General features: G+C 45.0%; 1 protein-coding gene across 5 annotated transcripts in view; it reads right to left on the reverse strand.

Moving 5' to 3' along the window:
• The window catches only part of AUTS2 (activator of transcription and developmental regulator AUTS2), a 685,027-nt gene that overhangs the window by 21,365 nt on the left and 641,277 nt on the right, over positions 1-22,385 (reverse strand). For 4 of the 5 annotated variants that reach the window (XM_079955419.1, XM_079955417.1, XM_079955416.1 and 1 more), the window contains 4 exons: positions 9,701-10,175; positions 8,144-8,394; positions 6,226-6,467; positions 4,504-4,548 (listed from right to left, as the gene is read on the reverse strand). In XM_079955419.1, coding sequence (XP_079811545.1) covers positions 4,504-4,548; positions 6,226-6,467; positions 8,144-8,394; positions 9,701-10,175 — 1,013 coding nt within the window. The remainder of the gene's footprint in view (positions 1-4,503; positions 4,549-6,225; positions 6,468-8,143; positions 8,395-9,700; positions 10,176-22,385) is intronic. The other variant, XM_079955418.1, reaches the window with a different exon arrangement.

The raw sequence follows: 22,385 nt of genomic DNA on the forward strand, positions 1-22,385 counted from the left end.
TGGCTCTATCGAGCTCCAGGGTCTCGCCCTGAAGTCTTTCCCAATTCTGTCTGGAGATGCTAGAGATTCAGCCTGGGACCTTCTGCATGCAAGTTATGTGTTCAACCACTGAGGGGTGGCCCTACCCAACATTCACGACAAGGCATGGGTAGGACGTTAACAGAATCCAATGTGGGATGCATGCCAATAGTGGTGTGGTCAAAACAAAAGTGGGTGCAGCCAGAGGGCACAACCTCCCGCCCACCAATACAAACAAACAAAAATCATATACACACAGGTAGTTTGCATCTTATGCTTATTTTACTTACCCAATTGCAGCTTTGCATGGGGGTGGGGTGGGGTGGGATAAATAAATGGAGAGCAGAGCAAACTCATTTTCCATTTACTTCCCCCCCCCATACCTGTGCAAAGCTGCAGCCATGAGCTTACCCAGCTGTGAGAAGGCAGTGTGAGGGCTCTGGCAGCATCCCAGAGCCCTTGCGCCCCTTCGTCAATTTTCCTGAATTGCCCTACAGCAGTTTGGCTTGGGAAAAGCCTTTGGCCAACAGATGAGGCCTTTTTCTACAAAATCGCAGTGCAATTCCCTTGCAAAGGCATTCCACTGACTCATGATGCCTGCCTGAGCCAAGGATCTAAAAAAGCACAATAGTCAGTTTCATTGTATTGTTCCATGAGGTGCACCTAAGCACACTGAAGCATCTCTCTCTCTCTCTCTCTCTCTCTCTCTCTCTCTCTCTCTCTCTGCAATTAACATCATTAAGAAAATGCAACAATTTTAAGGCTTTCACTGAACCACCTGGCCCAGTTCCTCTCCCCACTCCTTTCATAGATCATTGCCATCTTTTAATTCTATTTCGCTTCAACGTGAACTTCCAATGGTGCAGAAAACGTTTCCAAGATTAGATGATATTGAATAGGGGAGCTCTCAAGAACCCATTAGGCAGGCAAGCGTCTTGGGTTGCAATCACTTTTTAATACTGAAAATGAGCATGTTAAAGACTCTAGCATCCATAACGCTTACTGTTCTGTATTAACATGCCAGTTCACAAAAGCGAAGGGAAGTTAGAAATTTCATTGTATGCTGGTTGTTAACATATAGATGGTGGGAAAGGATGGAGACCTTTCAGAGTGTCTTGGAACTGCCACTGCTGCTTGAAGGCTTGGATTCCCATGTTGTCAACAAAAGTAGAGAGCTATCAATGTCCCATCTTAGCTGGGCCCCAAGTTGCAGGACAACTTTTAAGTAACACAGCTTCTGTAGGTTCAGGAAGCACCAACAGCCAAAGCCAGACCATGATCCCATCCTAGGCAAACTGGGGTTCAAGTGAGGGCTTAGACAAGAGAAAAGTTGAATGGCAGCCCAAGGTCCACTGGCAGGCAGAAAGTTTGATGCAAGGGACATACAAATACATCCCAACAGCTTTTCCAGCCTGGTGCTGAGACTCTTGAACTGGAGCTGCCAGAAGCACACCCAAGGCGCAGCTGAACTCGCATCTTCTGTCATCAAAAGAGAGGCGTCATCATAAGAGGACTTTATTTGTGAGGAGACCTTGACTCCTGAGGAGTCTTCTCCCGAAAACTGGAACGTCTCCTCGTGGGAACATGTATCCACCTGCCATTTAAGGTACTGTCTCTTGTGGGCTGGCGGCCAGTTCAAGTCTCAGTTTCTGAGTCTGAATTGGCATTCTAGTAAAAAGGCTTCAGCCTGTGATCTGGTGGATCAAGGATAGCAAGATCTGTCCCTCTGCAGCCTGCCTGAGTAGAACTCCTGATAGCAATTAGTTGAGTTGTTACCTGCAGAACTGCTTTACCTGTCAGTAGCTAGATTAATCCTTTAAAGTCCTCATCACCTCTCTCTCTCTCTGAAGCAGGAATGGAGAAACTGTGGCCCTCCAGATGTGGCCAGATTCCTTGGCCTGTGAAGCTTGGTCCCACCACTACAATTGCCTTCCACTGGCTGACAAAGACTTTAATAGTTTAGCAGGTTTTTAGTTTTCCCGGTAGACGACCTTTTATTTGAGGTTTACTTTTACTTTTAATTATTTATTAAAGTATTTTAAGCCACATTTCAGGGTACATTAGTAATTCTTGAAAGAGCGTCTCCACCCCCAGCATTCAGCCCGGACAGGTCCAGCTTCAAGGGCCTTTTGGTGGTTCCCTCAGTGCAAGAAGTGAGGTTACAGGGAATGCCCCCCCATCAGATGTCAAGGAAATAAACAACTATCTGACTTTTAGAAGACATCTGAAGGTAGCCCTGTTTAGGAAAGTTTTAAATCTTTGATGTGCTTTTAATTCTGTTGGGAGCTGCCCAGAGTGGCTGGGGAAACCCAGCCAGATGGGTGGGGTAATAATAATAATAATAATAATAATAATAATAGTTATTATTATTAACCAACCACATTTTTAAATGGTCTCATTTTTGTAGATTGTTCCTAACTTTTTAAAAAATGTTTTCAATTGTTCTCAACATGGTTTTTTTAATATTGTTTTAATATTTTGACATTTGCCACCCTGAGCTCCTTTGGGAGGAAGGAAGGGCTGCAAATTTAATAAATTTAAATTATGCAGCAAAAGGGGGGAGTAGCATTTTTTAAATGAAAGAACATAATAACCATAGTTAAAAATACAGATGCCATACGGTTCCCGAATCACACTTTCAGCATCTTGTGTTAAGAAAGCACATTCCAAACCGAAGGTAAAACCGCCAACAAATGTTTTAAGAAAGGAAGAAAAAGGAGCAATTCTACTTTGCCTACAAATTTAGACCATAATACCTTTTGATCTGGCCCATTAAGTGAAATCCACTGGTTAATGCATTTTTAATAATATGCCAGTTAAAAGTTTCAAGTGCTTTAATCTTGTAGCTTTTAACCTCTGTTAACCATTGAAATGGAACAAGCCATCAGGTTAGATATATCTGAGGCAATGAAAGAGAAACACAAATGACCTAACACTCATTTGGATTCTGTGATTTCTCACCTATTGGAGAAAGGGAGGGTGTATAACCATTTGGATCAACCATAAAGCTTGGCTTTCAGGGTGCTGTCAATTCCTTGAGATTCCTTTGGCACAAAGGCCCCAAGATAGATATCTGTGCCTCTTCAGGCCTGCACAGGGATCTTGCATGTGCCTGGAGGTGCCCTAGTCCTCTGAGTGGAGGGAGAATCAATTCATTTGGGGCTTGGTGTTGTTGTGGTCTAAAGGTCGGCGGTTCGAATCCCCACAACAGGGTGAGCTCCTGTTGCTCTGTCCCAGCTCCTGCCAACCTAGCAGTTTGAAAGCACGCCAGTGCAAGTAGATAAATAGTCACCACTGTGGTGGGAAGGTAAACAGTATTTCCATGTGCTCTAGTGTCTGTCACAGTGGTTTGCTGTGCCAGAAGCGGTTTAGTCATGCTGGCTGCATGACCCAGAAAGCTGTCTGTGGACAAATGCCTGCTCTCTCAGCCTGGAAGCAAGATGAGCACTGGAACCCCATAGTCACCTTTGACTGGACTTAACCGTCCAGGGGTCCTTTACCTTTTTACCTTCATATCAGGGCAAGGACGTTCCTACAGAAAACCAACCCTAGGTCTTTGCTGGTTCAGTGTGGTGTTAAGGTAAGCTGCAAATATTTTTATGTGGTCTTTGTTAGAAGGAAGGTTTTGCTGTTGTTAACTTTATTTCGTTAGTTTTCATTATTGCATTTCGTATTTTTCTTTATGAAGTTTTGCATGACGCCCAGATAATTTTTTTCTAATGGAAGGCCATATAAATTTAACAAATCTTTCATAGCACTTTGCATTTTTTAAAATTACCAAAAATGCTATTTAAAACCAATATTTTAGTGTGTTTTTCTCCTAAGAAACATTTTTTTTGCATGCAGTTTTGACATTTTTACATGCAACTTACCCCAGTAAAATGCATTTTGTATGCTATTTTCAGTAATACAGACCTTTTTATAATACTTTCTCCATATTATATGTATTCTTGTACATGTTGCTTTGTTGGAAAACTGCATTGCAAAATTCAGAGAATTGCGAATTTCAAAGGTAAGCCTGTGTTTTGGTTTGCATATAAGTTGAAGAAGTGTGAATTAGGTAGTTTCTCATTCAAATGCAAACAAATCCCTCATCAACCCAGGACTTCATATATCTTCATTACCACATTGGAAGCTAGAGAAATGGTCACAAAGATCTGCTTGTGGCATTGAAATGAGCAGAGAAGACAGCAATAACAGAGAGAATCTGGGCACCTTTGTAGTCTCCAGTTCTTGATTAAAGAGTTAGATTTAGGCATAGCTTCAGAGTTTGCTTTTTCTTTTTAAAAGATATCACATCTTTCAGAAGACGAAAAGCTAAAGCAAATGACAATATCGATGATGGACTTTTTAGAGTGATGGACAGAAAGGGAGAAGGAGGGAAACAGAAAATGGGATGTTCTGCCACTGATCTGAGTGGTGATCTCAGCCCACCAATGGGAAAAGAAGCAATTAATACATTTTAAGGCAGTAAGAAGAACTCACACTGTGTCGGTAGAAAGGGTCAACTTTTGTAGGGTATTTGTCAAACTGCAAAAAGGATCAAAACACAAACTCATTATGTTGTCTTTCTAATGGGGCATACATTTCTTTGATTCAGTCAATGGTTGGGAACTGGTGAAAAAACTGGCAATCGATGGAGATGTGGGGAAAGGGGAGGATATACCTAAAAATGGCAGGTGTTCAGAGATGAAAGTATGGACAGCAGTGAGAGCAGGAAGAGATCAGGAGCAATTTAGATAACAAAAATTCCAGGTGCAAATTAAGTAGAATGATTGGAACCAACAATGTAATACTACAATATATTCCCTACATAACAGGACTGCTCCTGACCAGTGTTCTAGCCAGCCATTCTCTGCAAGGAGGATATTTTCCCTGGGCTCTCTCCCCACCCTGTTCCATTTTCCCATTTAATGTTTTTCTTTCCAATCTGTCACTCATTTGCCTGCATCCTTTTGTGTGTGTGTGTGTGTGTGTGCCTGTTCCCAAACTCTGCAGTTCCCTGAGCATACTGACAGCTCCTTCATGTTTCTCAGTGAGTCCATTTGGACTCCATGTCCTCCAACACTCACCACTTGAGCTTGCTATCTGAGGGGGAAAGGCCATGGGTTCCTGAGGCCCATATACCTCTTTTTCACCTCTTTATTTAGGCAAACAAAGCAGTGATACCAGCAGGCTGAGGTTCATTCCAGACTAGTCCCTCCACTCTGTGAAATATCATCGTTTCCTCACTCACCCTTTAGGAAGAATGCACATGCCATTACCGAATGGCTGTATATCAATCTTTTCTTCTCATCCTCCCCCTCCCCCAAGCCTGATTTCTGACCTTTTATTTTGGCAGTAAAATGCAGTCGCAATGTCCAGTGTGGAACAGCAGCGTGAAATAATCAAGACATGGCAGAGTTACTGTGCTTTTAACTGAAAGCTTCCTGTTCTGCAAGTTCACTGCTTGCTTTTTCACTGCAGCTAGAGCATGCTGTCTCCAACATGGCGTGGAGCTTAGCATGGTGGGAAGATGCCAAATGAGTGGGGAACTGGAAGATGCCAGGGATTGAACCTGTGAAGTTTATTATGTTCTACCTCTGCTCCATGGCCCTTCCTCAAGAGTTTAAGATTGGTCCAGAATGAAGGGACCTGTGTTCTGAAACATCTTCAGAGCTCTAATAAATTCTATTAGTAGGCACCAACCAGTAAATGCGGTGGGGGAGGGGGCAGCCTGCCTTGCACCCGCTAAGTGTTTCTGTTGCCTTTGAGTTTAGTGGAGGACACTGTCCCACTGCCAGTTTGAAGTAAGACTCGGATGTCAGTCAACCAGCTGGCCATCAACCCTCTGGGCTGATGTTGCTCGCACTGTGCCACATTGTTAGTACTGTACTGCCTTCCATGACAAAACATAGAAAGCAATTGCATTCGAAAGGAGGGTTCAAGTTTAGCTTTTTGCCCTCACTTTCAATCTGCACCACATTTTTTGCAAACAAGGGAGCCACATGCATGGGAGCCTCTAGATTCTGACACGGAACTTCCCAGAAATATTGAACGTTTCTCACTTTCCGAATTCCCCGAGTTGCAAGGTGGGAGGAGCATGCTTCCTTCCTCCCAGAATCTCTTCTTTCACACGGACATCTTCCCCCATCGTCACAATTTTATCACCATTTTGCAAAAGGAAAGAAAAAGATCCAAAGAGAGTTGTGCTCTACTTATCCTCACATTTCTGCCTGGGGTACGCACCATGGGAGGTGCCGGCGTTGGCATGATGGCGGTGGGTGGGATCGCGTGGGGGAAAGGCGTGAAAGTGTGCTGGTGCGTATGTTGGTGGGTGTGCTGGTGCTGGTGCTGGTGCTGGTGGAACTCCGTCCTCAGGTAAGGCGGTGGGCCCAGCGAGGCGCCGCGGTCGGCACTCTGCGAAGCCAGAAATCGGGTGTTCAGCTCCTGGCGGAGAAGATCTTGCTCTGAAAACCAAGACAATGGCAACATGAGGTTTTATCCTTCTCGTTTATATACCACTCAGTCTTTCCTTTTTCCTTTTTTTTTAGGGGGGGGGGGAATCACACTTCCACAATGTGCAATTGATCTTTGTTAATAGATGGATGTTTCCCTTCATCTCTGTTCCTCCATTAGTGCCAGCATGATGATGGGGAACCTATGGCCCTCTATGTGCTGATAGACTCCCACATGAAACAGCAGCCACCGGCATGGCCAATGATCATGAAGTTTGTTGGACAGCAACATCTGGAGGGCCACAGTTTCCTCAGCCTTGTGCCAGAGTTGTGTTTCCCAAACTTGCATCTCCAGCTGTTTTTGGACTACAACTCCCACCATCCCTAGCTAGCAGGACCAGTGGTCAGGGATGATGGGAACTGTAGTCCCCAAACAGCCTGAGACCCAAGTATGGGAAACCCCATGCTAGAGGAAGAACAGAATAGCTTGGTTTTCTGTTTTAAATTCTCCTACTGGAATTTGGTACAACCTGCTTGCATAAAATATGTCCAAACCCAAATTTAAGGAGGATACGTATTGTGGGTGTGGACAGACTTCTGGCTTGTCAGATCGATTCTTGTTTTTTTGCCCCTGTAGAACCCTAAGATCTCCCAGCCAGAATAAGCAGTGGTGGGCTGGTGCCCATCTGGACTGGTAGGATCATCAGTAACTGTAGCCGAAGCCAATGGCAGGCAGAACCAACTAATTCCAGGTTTCTCTCCATCTTCTTCCTCTCTGCTGAGTTCTCCAAGGACAAGACTGAGACTTAGGAGGAGGATGCAGACAGCCAGGACCGTACACTGGGTTGTTTGTTTGTAAGTAAGGAAGTGGGCAGGTGGCAGCAGGCTGTGGGGGAGACTTGTAATTTGGTGATGGAACTCCATTCATCCATTCATGAATCAGCTTCCATTGCTGAGATGGGTTCCTCCTTCCTTCCCCTCTTACTCAGCCCCCCAACTCATCTCTCTAATTCCCTTCCATCCCCCTCTCCATCCCTCTCTCCCAGAATGCACTGTCCCTGTGTGTATTTATGTGTATGTATGTATGTATGCATGTATGTATGTATGTGTGGGACGCAGGTGGCGCTGTGGGTTAAACCACAGAACCTAGGACTTGCTGATCAGAAGGTCAGCGGTTTGAATCCCCACAACGGGGTGAGCTCCCATTGCTCGGTCCCAGCTCCTGCCAACCTAGCAGTTCGAAAGCACGTCAAAGTGCAAGTAGATAAATAGGTACCGCTCTGGCAGAAAGGTAAACGGCGTTTCCGTGCACTGCTCTCGTTCGCCAGAAGCAGCTTAGTCATGCTGGCCACATGACCCGGAAGCTGTACGCCAGCTCCCTCGGCCAATAAAGCGAGATGAGCGCCACAACCCCAGAGTCGGCCACGACTGGACCTAATGGTCAGGGGTCCCTTTACCTTTACCTTGTATGTATGTATGTATGTATGTATGTATGTATGTATAGAACCGTAGAACTGCAGAGTTGGAAGACACCACAAATGCCATCTAGACCAAACCCTGCAATGAAGGAATATTTTGCCCAACACGGGGCTCAAACTCACAACATTGAGATTGAAGAGTCTCATTCTTTACCAGCTGAGCTATGTAGCCCCATTGCATAAAGTATCTAAGTATATGCACATTCTTACCTGAGTAAGCACTTCCAGCAGGATGACCTGGAACTTGCAATGTCCCTGATGTCAGAGGAGGAGGAGGGGGCAATGCCGTGGGAGGGGCAAACATATTGGGGTGATGGGCGTGCGCAGGAGGTTGGAGGGTGGGGGTAAAGGTATTGAGCGGGCTGTGGTTTGGCAAAGAAAGGGGGAAAGGGGATGCTGAGGGGTGGTGGCCTATATGTGGAGGAGGTTGAGTCTTGGCAGGAGTGCTGCTTCTGCTGCTGCTGTTGGTGGAAATAAAAAAGAGGTGGGGAGGAAATGTTAGGAAACAGAGCTCCCGGAAGGTGTGAGAATCACCAAGCAAGAAGAAAACCCAACATGGTACCATGAAGCGCAACCAAATCTTTCTCTTCCTTGTCCCACCTGCCCCAAAGCAATAGATGGCCTGATCTTTTTCTCCAGGAATGATGATGCAACGTGGCTCTATGATCTGGTCAGCTGCACCAGGATGGAGGAGTCTGGAAAAGATGCAGATCTTCCTTCTACCAGGCCACCAGCCTATCTAATTTTCCATAGTCCACTCTGACTCACAGACTATTTCCAGGATCACAGGTAGAAAGGAAGGTTTCTGGGCCTGAGCTAGGCTTTCTTCATTCACACATTTATATCCAGTGTTTCTTCTGACATGGAGCCCAAGCTGATGTGTGTGGGCCTCTTCCAACAGAAAGCTGCCCAGGCTCTTCTTGAAGTCCTCCAGTGTGGCAGTGCTCCCCTCATGCCTCACCCCAGTAGCTGGCTCCATGTCAGACTACTCTTGCTGTCAATCAATTCCTCCCAAATCTACTCTCCTGTAACTTGAACCCATTGGATCTCATCCTCTCCTCTAGACCAGGAGCAGATAACAAGGCTTTGCTCTCTCTGTGTGTTCAGTCCCTGAACAGTGCTCCGCACCCTCAACCTTCTCCTCTCTAATAATGCCCAGCTCCTTCAGTATTCCTGACTGAATCTATTTTATTTTGTCTATACTCTTCTTAAAGCAAACCACACCAATCTGGACACAGTACTCCAGATCAATGGTAGTGGGTGTCAATTCAGTGTTAGAAGCTCAGGTGTATAAGCTAATCGCCAAATGGCACCTTAAACCTGGGATGCAGTCACCACAATGGAATGTCTAGGCACACCCATCTCCAATTAAATTTGTTGTTGTTGCTTTCATTTCCATACCACTTTATAGTTTAAAGAAGAGATCTCAAAGCTCATTGAAACATTTTTAAAAACCCAGAATAAAACAAATGCAACCTTCAAGGAGAATATGTCGAAGTGACATTTCATTTTCCCCATATTAATTTACCTACTTAATTTATAGGAACTGCCCCTGAACAGAAGGGCTCTAGGAAGCCAGAGTGGTGCAGTGGTTAGAGTGTTGGACTAGGACCTGGGAGATTCGGGTTCAAATCTCCTTGCAGTCATGAGGCTCCCTTGGGTTGGTGGGGCAGTGCCCCATTTGCCCTAACAGACCACTCTCTGCTGCTCTAGGTAGCACCTTCAACAACAGCAGATGCTAGGAAAATGCACCCCAAGAGGACTCACCTCAGACTGTTGAGGCTTAAGCTGCTGCTGTTATATGCCGACAACTGCTGGGCGAGGCTGCGGGAGGGAGGGCGGAGCTGGGCAGATGGCAGGTTTTGACGGGCAGGCTGCCCGGGAGAGGGTGGCCTTGGCAGGCGCTGTGTGGGAGTCGGGGGGCCTGTGGAGTGCTGAACCTCTCCCGAGGCCTGCAGTCTCTGGGGGGCTTCAGGTTGCAATGGGTGATGAGGCTCCTTTGGCTGGATGGCAGCAGGACTAGGAGAATGTGCCTCTGAAGCGGGTTCCAAATGAGGCAGGGTCCAAGCCTGAGAAACCTGAGGAGAAAGCTCTTTAGCTGCGACAGGGTCAAGCAGCGGATCTCTCCCGCCCTCCTGGCTCTTCTCTTGACTCCGTTCTAATCCCGATATTTTGGGGACTGCCAACGCCCTGGCATCTTGGTCCTCATTTTCCGTTAGTATGCCAGCTCCTATATCAGTATCTGGAAACAGGAAGAGATGACACAAAAGAGGGTTAAGGTTACACCATGCCAAATTACGTGACGAAAGAAATCATAAACTGAAGCCAGGGTTTCCAGCACATCTTGAATCCAGTCTTCCACTACCTGCATTCAACTAGTGGCATTGAGGTTATGTTCTCTCCCCCAAGAAAAATGAAGTTGGTAGAAATAGAACACTCACAAACAGTCCAATTTTGGTGTGAAAGAGAAGTGGAAGGAAAGAGGAGGGAAATGAAGGACTGTAAAGCTGATTGGAAAGAGATCTGTTGTAGGGATGAGGAGAAAATTGATTTGGTTTGGATTTAAAGGCAAAGCTCCCTCATGTGCACTTCCTGAAAGCAAGACGTAACTGAAATGCAAAATTCACACTTCTCCGAGCTTTGCAAGGCAATTCTCAAACCAAGCTATGTGTACAAAATGTGCAAACTTAGAATAAACTGTGGATAAGAATGCCTGTATAAGTGAAAATAACATACAAAATGCATGTTATGTTAGGGAAAACTGCTTGCAAAAATGAACATATTAAGCAAAATCTGCACTAAAATGCTGATGGGTTTTCAGTAGGACTTCTCTAAATGAAGTACCGTATTTTTCGCCCTATAGGACGCACCGGCCCATAGGACGCACCTAGTTTTCAGGGGGGGAAATCAAGGGAAAAAATATGATTCCCCCCCCCCGCCGCAGCTCTGGGAGCAGCGGACAGGCTGCACGCAGCCTGTGCGCTACTCCAAGACCTTCTTCCTGCTTTTGCGGGAGGTGGCGTAATTCCCCCACCTCCTGTAAAAGCCCACAGGAGCCGCGTGCGACTCCTGCAGGTTTTTCGACCAGGAGGGAGAAGGGACTGAAATGGCCAGTCAGTCCCTTCTCCCTCCTTGGGGAAAAGCCCCCAAGAGTGGCGCACTCTTTAAAGGCTGCGCGGCTCCTACGGGCTTTTCTAGGAGGTGGGGGAATTCCCCCACCTCCTAGAAAAGCCAGCAGAAGCCGCACAGCCACTTTAAAGAGCGCGCGGCTTTTGCCTGTTTTTGCGGGAGGTGGGGGAATTCCCCCATCTCCCCCAAAAGCCCACAGGAGCCAGAAGGGACGTACTCCGCCAGTCAGTCCCTTCTCCCTCTTTGGGGAAAAGCCTGCTTTCCCCCCACCGCCAGCCTCCAAGCCGGGTTGGAGAGTAGCGGGAAGGCGTCGCACACCTTCCCGCTGCCCCCCATCCTCTGGGGCTGGCGATGGGGGAAGCGCTGCTTTCCCCCACCACCAGCCTCAAAGAGCAGACTCTCCTGGCTTCAGCAGAAGCAACGCGAAGCCTCTGGAGTGCAGGCTTCGGAGGCTTCGCGTTGCTATCGCTGAAGCCAAGGAGCCTGCATTCGCCCCATAAGACGCACACACATTTCCCCTTCATTTTTGGAGGGGAAAAAGTGCGTCTTATAGGGCAAAAAATACGGTAATTCTCAAAATGATGTGGAAATTTGCAAAATTGAACTGGGAAAACGAGTAACAGAGAGAAACCAAAATGGCCAGATTTGCCCTGTAACACTGTCTTCACCAAAGGGGGTTAGTGCAATTTGGTCTGTCCAGGTCACTTAGATACAAAAGAAAGGAGATGACCACAATCAGCTCTCTGGATGTTTTGAGGATGCTGTGGCCAGATCTGAATTTAATCAAAGTGTTGGAGCTGAGAGGGGTCTGGCAACCAGTTCCTCCCTCAGTGCAATTTCCCTGATTTAATTCCCCCACCATCACCACCAAAAAAACAACACCTACTCTTAGAGCCACAATAGAAAGCATGCAGCTAAAAAGGAAAGTGTCAGGATTCCTGGATTTCCCTGTTTATCTGTTTGTTTGCTTTTGCCAATGTGAGTTTATTCAGAAATAAATCTGATTGTGTGTCCAATTTATTTGAGCTTCATTCCCATGTAGGGGTGTTTAGGACTGCAGAGAAAGAAAAAAATAGGGGTCTAAGAGATAGAAGATGGGGATGCTGCAGAGAAAGGTAGTTGGAGGGGAAAGAGAACACAAGAAATATCTGATGGATCAGGCCAGTGTCCCATCTAGTTTTAGCATCTTGTTATCACAGTGGTCAGCTAGATTTCCCAGTGGGAAGCCCAGAAGCAGTGTTAGAAACTTGGATATATAAGCTGGGCACCAAATGGCTCCTTAAATCAGGGTTTAAGTTGCCAAAAGAGAATGTCCAGTTGCCATTTGGGGGTCAGTGGTATTTTTCAATAAAACTTTTGGGTTTCTGAAATTCGTCCTGATTGTGCAGATAAAATATCATGGATAGAATTCTAAAGCATGTTAGTGTGTGAAAACAGACAAGATCCATGAATCCCCCACCATGCACCTCCAGATGGTGGAGATGTTAGGCACCCAGGAATCTTCTCTTGGTCGCATGTGGCCAACAGCCAGGTGCAAAAATTCGCCTAATGACTAATTTTGAACGCTGCCCAGAAGCAGGACCCAAACACAAGAGCACTCTTCCCTCCTGCAGTTTCCAGCAATCGTCATTCAGAAGCACCACTGCCTCAAACAGTGGAGGTAGAACATTGTGATCTTGGCTAGCAGACATGGATAACCATGACTTTGTCTAATCCTTTTCTACAGCCATTCAAGTCGGCAGCCATTACTACCTCTTGTGGGACTGATTTCCACAGGTGATGTGCTGTGGAAAGAAGGACTTTATTTTGCCTGCCCTGAATCTTCCAGCATCTCACTTCCCTGGATGCCATGCCAATCACAGAGGGCAACAACCAGTACATAGTGCCATCAAGAACCACCTTTCCAGAAATAAAAATTGTAATATTGAAGGAAAGGGAGGGGGAGAGATCACAATAATTAGAGAGTTATGCCTTCCTGTTAGAATCCCCTGTGAAGAAACTTTCTCCCTCCATCCCCACAAAAAAAGGGACAAAGCATTTTCCAGTGGAACTCCCTGACACACAGAGTGTTCCACTATCACCTGGATGTTAGATGCCTGGTCTCTCTCAAATGCCAGATATTTGTCTGATTCTTGAATAGGAATGTGAAGCATAGACTCCAATCTTTCAAACATTTTTTCTTTAAAGCTTTCCTTCTTCAAGGTAATGATAAAACAACTTATAATTTAATATAAATCTATTTGCTCCAATAGGGCCTGGTGCAGGGGGATCTGGTAGAAGGCACCATTTTTCATTGCGCTCATTTTTGTTGCACGCAGCACTGCTTCCATTCCACTGCACTTCACCACCCAACAAAAACCACATTATTCATTGCACGGTCTGCTGCAGCAAAATTACATAACTTATGCTGTTATGTACAAAAACCACATTGTCCTTGTGTTATTCCATCCCAGTCATTTCAATGCAGAGGAAAAACAATGCAAATGGCGGGCGAGGAGATATAATCTTATTTTTTCTTTGCAAACCGAAAGCAACAACTACTGGGAAAGCCAGCTGTATTTGCAGGATTGATTTCTGGTACCAATAAGTGAACATGGGCGATTTCCACTCCCGCTGTCATCAGAATTCTCAACTGCAGCCCCAAACTGCAAAATTTAGGAGCAACTTAAGAGCATCACAGCATCAAACAGGACTTGACTGGGGGTAAGAACTGCAGCGTTGGTTCCTTTTACCAGATTATATGGGTATTGGGTGCTGGAGACAGGCTATTTCTTTGCCCATTTATTAAAGTTCTTTTAACAAAGGTTTTGCTTGTGTAGGCTTCCAAGCTCCTTTCCCAGAGGGCAAACTTGGAGCGTGGCCTTCCACCTGTCACCTTACCAGAGGCTCGTGACTTATCCTGGCTGCTGAAATTGGTGAAGACATGTTGAGGGAAAGCTCCATATTGGTTTTGCTCAAATTAGCTCTGTAAAAATGGGGAGGTGTAGCGATGAGAAGGGGGTTGGCAGCCCGTACAAAGATTCCATTTTACGCTTGTCGTTTTGGGTAAACATTCATTACGGATCAGGAAAGTCTGCATTGACCTCAGCCCCCATCCGCACCCCCTTTCACCAGGCCTCAGCAGGATCGAAGGCCTTGTATTACGGAAAACCCTGGTAATTGGGAGCCTGGCTGGCAGCGCCAGGCATTGCTCAATGAGCAAATCAGACTTTATTAAAAACAGCTGAATTTTCTTCGGCCACAGTCTCTAAATAATGGAAGAAAACCATGCAGCAGGACATGGTAAATGAAACCCTATCGACTGCTCTCACGGGGAACTCGTTTTTCTGTTTCTAGAGACAGAGAGCTGTGCCCATTGTTAGTCCTACTCAGAGTAGACCCACTGAAATGAAAGGGCACAACTAAACGAGATCCACTAGCTTCAATAGGCCTACTGTGAGTGGGATTTAGTTGGCTTCGTCCCCCATCTAGTCCAGCTTCCTGTTTCAACAGAGATCAAGCAGATTACTACAGAAAGCCCACAGGTGGGATATGGGGACAATAACTCTCTTCTACAGTGGTTCCCCCTCAACTGGTATTCAGAGGCATAATGGCTCTGGTCCTGGAAGCCAGAACATCTCGTCGTCATTGGTACGAATCTGCCTAATGTTCTTTTAAAGGCATTTAATTTGGGGGCCAACACTACATCTTGTGGCAGCAAATTCCATAGATTAACAATGCACTGTGTATAGAAGTACTTTCTCTTGCCTGTGTTGACTCCTTCGACATTGAGCACACTGCCACAGACAGGGGAGGGAGATCAGAGCCATTGTGGGCATAAGGTGCATCCCCCCCCCCCAATGCAGAATGATGCACAAACCAGACAGAACACACCTATGAATGAACCCACATGAAAATTAGATGGAGGTTTTCTGCTTTGCTATGTTTTAAAGCCAATAAAGCATTTAAAAAAGAAAGAAAAAGAAAATGACACGGAGTAGAAAAAGACTGATCCATTCATCCCAACTTGTGTCTATTAAATGGTGATGTTATTCTTTTGTATAAAGTAGCCCAAACTGAACTGTTTACTGCTCAAACAGAAAATTCAATTTGGCTCATAAATCATCATCATCATCCTCATCCTCATCACACCTTTTTCCCACACTGAGACTCGAGGCAGCTTACCAGGGGTGCCCAAACTTTTTTCAAAGAGGGCCAGATTTGATGAAGTTAACATGCATAAGGGCCGACTTTTTTTTTTACGATTTTACCCCCAAAGTTGTTGAGCTTATTTCAGTATTGAACTTCTTGAGCTTTTAAAAGGATTTGACCCCAATAAATAAACTGCCACAGGGGTCGGATAAAACCAGCTGGGGGGGGGGGCAGATTAGCCCCCCAAAATGGACTTTGGACATGCCTGGCTTACACAAATTAAAAGACAGATAAAATACAAAAAGCAAAAATCATATAAAGGATAACTACTAGGCCTGGGCAATATATCATCCAGGACCTGTATGAGGAGCAGAATGTGATGTTGGCGTCACTCAGCGGTATATTCACTGGTGAAACTGCCACTGCTCCCAAGTCCCTTTACTAGTGACTTCCTCCAGCAAGTGTTGCTAGCAGTTGAGGCAATTTCACCCAGCACCTCGTAGGCTGAGGCCAACATAGCTTGTTTTTTCAACATCATAGCACCAGAACGCTGTTTGGCTGGCGATATACTGCAATGTTGAAAAGCTGATATCACCCAGCCCTAATAATTACGCAAAATTAATTAAACTCTAATAGAATTAAAACAATATAATAAACAGATCTATTAAAATATAGGTAGTAAAAGCAGCACAGCACTATTAAAAGCCTTTTCCTTTAAAAACAAAAAACAGTTCTGAAACAACTCTTGGAATAAACGATTGTAAGGGCAACAAGGAGGGAGTCAGTCTAATTTCTCTAGGGGGGGAGGTTCTAAATTCTGGGAGCAGCCACTGAAAAGGCGCCCTCCTGCGTCCCCACCAAGTGTGCCCAGGGCTGGATTTAGGTTTGCTCAGGCCCTAAGCTACTGAAGGTAATGGGGCCCTTTATATGTCCAGCTGTCCTTTGTCAACAACAAATTGCCGCTGTTTTTTGTGTTGAATATATGTTATATGCTAATTTATGGACCTAATAGGTATCTAAAGCCATTTGCACATAACAAAATGTGTATTTTATCAAAGTAATTGTTGAACTGAAATACAATTAAGAAGAAGCATATTAATATTTTGGAAATGTACATCCAGATTTTTTTTCTTTGCTTTTTTTGGGGGAGAGTGGGACCCTCAGCTATAGCTTGTTTAGCTTATACGTAAATCCGGCACTGAGTGTGCCTTTGAGGGTGGTGGAACTACAATCACTATACAGATTACAGTAAAGAAGAACAGGATCAGCAGATTTTGTTGTTGTAACTGCACACAAATATAATCATTCATTACAAGAACTACCAACAGTGGAAGATTGGCAGATGAAGATGATGGACTTTTCGGAGCTAGTTGACCTGACTGGAAGAATCCGCAACCAGAAAGAAGAGGAGTTTCAAGAGGACTGGAGGAAATTTAAGGACTATTTGAATAAATATTGTAATATAAAAAATTAGAAATTACTTGAAAGAAACAAATAGGCCTAGGATTAAACTAAGTTATAATTAGATAAATGGGATTTAGAATGTTAAGAAAAGTGAATAAGATGGACTATAATTGAAAATTGTTTTGGTTTAATAATGATATTGGAAAGCTGTTACTTTTAAGTACAAGGAAACTCAGAAGGGAGGGATTTGAGGAAGTCAACCAAGATGTTTAAAAGGTTGGATTTGTGAAGAATTAAGTTTGTTGTTATTGTTTATCTGTTTATTATTGTTCCCTTTTTGTTCCCTTTTTCTGTTTTTGTGTATCATTTTGCTTTGTGGTTTGTGTTATCATTGTGGAAAATCTAATAAAAAAAATATTTTAAAAATATATATATATACTCATTCATTGTTTGGAACCTTTTTGAATTGTCCACTTAACAGTGCAAAAGGTGATATTTGGGATTGTAGTTTAGAGGGGGGCAAACAACAGCTCATGGTATTCTTGGGGGGACGCTATGTGCTTTAAATGTGTGGTTTGGACGTGACTCAAGTCAGAGGACTGGTCCCACTAGCTCAGCATTGTCTACCCTGCCATATGGTTAGTCTTTCCCAACCACACTGGCAGAAATCCTTAAACGGCAAAAGCCTGGGGTCGATCTTCAGCCCCTTTTGCATGCAGAACATGTCCTCTACTGTTGAGCTTCCCAGACATCCCATTTTGCCATCTCTGGGAACTGCAATTTTTAAAAGGAGATTAATACCAAGTTATAATAAGCACCTCCAGCACAGCCCTCAAAGACGCTTTGCTCCCCCAGCATGGGAAATGAGATTACAGGCTCCAAGTGTGCTGGAAATGCCACATGAAGGCAAAATCTACGAGCTTTGCTTGCCGACATTGCAGGAGCCTCTGCTGAAATGCAAACACGCAACCGCCTCCATCAATTATGGTAATAAAACAACGTGTTTTTCATCCTTCAGCCAAGTTCTGCTCTAAAAACTGGCTCCCTAGAGTGCAAATCCTTCCAAGAACATAATACCCCTCTGTTGTTTCCTTCTTGAATTTGTTCAGCTGTCATTTGGGATAGACAGTAAATGGGCAGTATGGGTTTAGCTTCCTAACTCTTTGTGACACTCTGTGGAGGGAGAAGATGGAAAGAGGGACATAAACCGTCTCAGCCCTGGACAAATCTATATTTTAAACAGCTGGTTTCCTAACCACAAGGGGGCCATTTCCCCACATGCAGATAAACAGAGCGCATTATTAAATCAAAAAGTGGTACTTTAAAAACAAAACAAAGCCCTAATTCTAGGAGCTACTAACTCAGGGCGGGAAAGCCACACATTAAAAGCAGAAAGTATTAAAGCAAGCATCCAATATTGGATATTGGTGTTTTCTGAAATAACTTCCTCTAAAAAGAAAGCTAAATAAAAACTTTTTTTATGGGGGAGAGTCTGTTATGGTTGAAAAGCTCAAAGTCAAGCTTGCCTTCAGTGGCGTAGCGTGGGTTGTCAGCACCCGGGGCAAGGCAAGTAATTTGCACCCCCTAACCCATGGATTTGCGCCCCCTAACCCATGGATTTGCGCCCCCTAACCCTAACCCTCAGATGTTGCGCCCGGTGCGGCCGGCCCCCCCTGCACCCCCACGCTACGCCACTGCTTGCCTTACAGATCTTTAGTGTGCAAAATCCTATATAGTCCACGGGGTCTCCTTCAAGGTTTTTGAAGTACAACTCCCATTGATATCCCCCCAATAGCTAGATAAAAGCAAACATAGCCTCCCATCTCCAGACATGGGCTTCAGCTTCCATCAGCCCCCAATTCTCAGCCTGACCAGAGGTCAGGAATGGTGGGAGTTGTAGCCCACAACATTTGGCTATCATCGCATCAACTGTCCCTGATGCATAGCAAGTATTCATGATCATCCAAAAGGGAAGGTGGACAACTTCACAGGCTAACAAGCAACTCTCAAAATATCTCATATGCAAAGTAAGAGACAGCATATGTCAAAGCGGAGATAGCCTGGCTGCAGTAACCTATGCTGTGATAACTTCTACAGTGTTTTGTATGTAGGTTTGCTTTAGAAGGCGGGACATGGGTGGCGCTGTGGGTTAAACCATAGAGCCTAGGACTTGCCTATCAGAAGGTCGGCGGTTCGAATCCCCGCAACAGGGTGAGCTCCCGTTGCTCAGTCCCTGCTCCTGCCAACCTAGCAGTTCAAAAGCACGTCAAAGTGCAAGTAGATAAATAGGTACTGCTCTGGTGGGAAGGTAAACGGCGTTTCCGTGCGCTGCTCTGGTTCGCCAGAAGTGGCTTAGTCATGCTGGCCACATGACCTGGAAGCTGTATGCCGGCTCCCTCGGCCAATAAAGCGAGATGAGCGGCACAACCCCAGAGTCAGTCATGACTGGACCTAATGGTCAGGGGTCCCTTTAACTTGCTTTAGAAGATGGTTTGGAAACTGCAAGTGATCTAGAATGCAGCCTCAGATGCTGGAGGCACCCAGTTTTGCCTATCCTTGCTCACAACAGGTCTTTGCAAGGTCTTAGGTAAATGAGTTCTTTGCCCATTTCAGACGCTTTTAGCAGGAGGTACCAAGGACTGAATCAGAAACATTTGGGAAGCAAAGACTGTGTTTTGCTCCTGAGCTTTAGCCCAGGGGTACAGAGTCTTTGGCAGGGGGGATGAGAGTTGTAGTTCATCTGGAGAGCCCAAGGTTCTCCACACCAGTGGCATGCAGTGTAATTCTTTGTAGGGGAACATTTAGGGCCAGAGGTGCCAGCTTGTGAGGGCAATGGGGGGGGGCAACATTGCACATACAATGTTGTACATGTGAGCATTGTGCCACCCTCCCTAAGCAGTGCAGAAGCTTTCTGGGCTTTGGGAAGGAGGTAACAGGGTTCTGATTGAATGCTGGAGCCCTGCTGCTTCCTTCCCAATTCTGCTTTGGGAAAGTGGCAGGAGGGCTCTTGGACCCCCGTTGGACCATCATGCCTTCCTCCCTAAACCAGGCAGAAGCTTCCTGGGTTTTGGGAAGGCGGCACCAGACTTTAATGCTTTAATGCTCTAAATTACCGGGAACATTTAGGGGACAAGCCTAGTTGCCCTACCGACTACAGTGGTACCTCGGGTTACATACGCTTCAGGTTACATACGCTTCAGGTTACAGACTCCACTAACCCATAAATAGTACCTCAGGTTAAGAACTTTGCTACAGGATGAGAACAGAAATCGTGCTCCAGCGACGCAGCAGCAGCAGGAGGCCCCATTAGCTAAAGTGGTGCCTCAGGTTAAGAATAGTTTCAGGTTAAGAACGGACCTCTGGAACGAATTGAGTACTTAACCCGAGGGACCACTGTACACGCCATTGCTTCACACCTGTGCTAGCCTGTTCGCTAGCAGCAATTTGATGATTACACTCATGGTCTTTTCCCTGGTTTCCCTTCACACACCCCCTTCACTCCTGTAATGATCAACACAGATATCCCATCTGATGTTGGAAGGCTGTTAACAACATCTACATGAAGTTCTATAGCTGCCACTAGCAACAATATTATCTGAACAACTTATAGAACGAAAAGCAAAAGTTTATGCTACAGGAAGCTTGCTGCACACCTGCTGATTCCTGTTGTGCAATCTGTTGCACTACAATCTTGCTCAGCAACATTTCATCAGTGCAAGAGGCATACCATTAAGTGACTTTAACTTAATGTTTAATGGAACCCAATGGTCTTGTTAAAAACAACACCAAAAACAGTGAGAGCCCAAGGTTTATTTGGAACACAAGGTTGTTTAAAAGTTTGCTTGATAGCAAGGCAGGCAGATAGAGACACCATCAGGGTCTGCATTAGTCAGATGGTTCCCCGCCCCCCTGCCATGGGTCAATGGATGCGATTCTGCCCCAGGAGAAGGAAGGAGGAAGGCTGGTAGTGGGGTTGCTTGTGTTTTATTTTTAACTGCTGGTGAGTGAGGTAGGAGAAGTGCAAAACTGTAAATTGTAAAAAAATGCAAACTATTTAGTGCCTTGGCAAAAAGATGGGATATAAATCCAAAAAAACAAAGCAGCAAACAAATTAATAAATAGCAAAAGGTCTGGAGGAATAAAAATCTATTCACCTGTTGTGAAAAATGACACAGAAAAAGTGCCAGGTGAGCCTCCCTGGGGTGACAACTCCATAAGCGAAGTCTCACCACAAAGAAGTTCTCTCCTTCCTAGATATTTGGTAGTTGTCACCCAACAAGACCTCAAAAGAAGATCTTTAGATCTGGAAAGGTGTTTCTCGGAAGAGTCTTGCCGCATCTATTCACGACATCAATTTCTTCTTCATTGTAACTGAAGGCAAGAGTTTACTTGCTTCGGGGAAGCTAGATCAGCACGTCTGATGCCTTGACAGCAAACAAAACAATCAATGCCTTCACATTCATACTATTGACTCTCCTCCAGCAGCCCAAAGGCATGAAGTTTAAAATTTCATCTGAAGGAGGTTCAAACTGCACCATTTTCCAGAGTCTGCACATTTTACCCAGGCTTATATAGAAATTCCCCCCGCCTCCCACCCAGACTTCTAGAGAGAAGTCAAAGACAATAGGAATGCAGTGGCTAGAAGGCAGGAGCCATAGAATTGAAGAGCTGGAAGGGACCCGAAGGATCATCCAGTCCAACCCAGTCCAACCCCCTGCAATGCCACATAGAGGGAAGTGGGTAACCACTAGGGAGAGGTCCTTTTCAGTAGCGCCATCCTGGTTATAGGGCATCCTTCTCAGGGAGATTCAGCTGGCACCATCTTTGAGATCGTTTTGGTACTAGGTTGATAGGGATGCGGGGGAAATCTGATTCGGTTTGCATTTAAAAGGTGAACCTACCAAATTCACCCTTTCCTAAACAAGATGAGAACCAAGACACAGTCGCCCTTTGTAATCTGCACTTCTCCAAATTTTGCAATGCTGCTGTATGGCCACGTAAGGAGCACAAGAATGCATACAGTAGGGTGAAAGGTGCATATAAATGAATATATTAGTGAAAATAACACAGGGGAAAGTGCCTTGCAAAAATGTGTGTTAGGCAAACTTGCATTCAAACAAGTGTATATTAGGAGAACTTCACACTAAAATGCTGATGAATCTCCATGAGTTCTATAAACTTTTAAAATAAATAAATAAATCAGACTGGTGTGGAAATGCAGAGAGATGAACTTACAACTGGAAAAATGGGTGAAATGGCTGGATTCTTCCATCCCTACAAAGCAAAAACCTTTTTGTTTGCCCAGACCTTTAAATAAAATCTTGGTATGGACCTCTGTGTTGTTGGTTTTTTAAAAAAAATAAAATAAAAATCTGTTTTTAAACTGAGGGCATGTTCTTTTTCCTTATATTCATGTAGCATTCATTTTTCTTTTAAAAAAATCTTACTTTGCATTTTAGCGCTGTGTGTGTGTGTGTGTTTGTGTGTGCTTACATATTTATTGTAAGCCACCTACAGAACACTATGCTAGGGGGTGGCATAAATAAATTTAATACAGTGCATCTGAAACACTCAGGACTAGAAGCTTGGTCTCCACCATCAAAGCTTGCAAGGCAACTACAGTGGTACCTCAGGTTACATACGCTTCATGTTACATACACTTCAGGTTACAGACTCCACTAACCCAGAAATAGTACCTCGGGTTAAGAACTTTGCTTCAGGGTGAGAACAGAAATCGTGCTCTGGTGGCGCGGCGGCAGCGGGAGGCCCCATTAGCTAAAGTGGTACC

This window comes from Podarcis cretensis (genome assembly GCF_951804945.1).
Source record: "Podarcis cretensis genome assembly, chromosome: 15".
NCBI classification, from domain to species: Eukaryota; Metazoa; Chordata; class Lepidosauria; order Squamata; family Lacertidae; genus Podarcis; species Podarcis cretensis.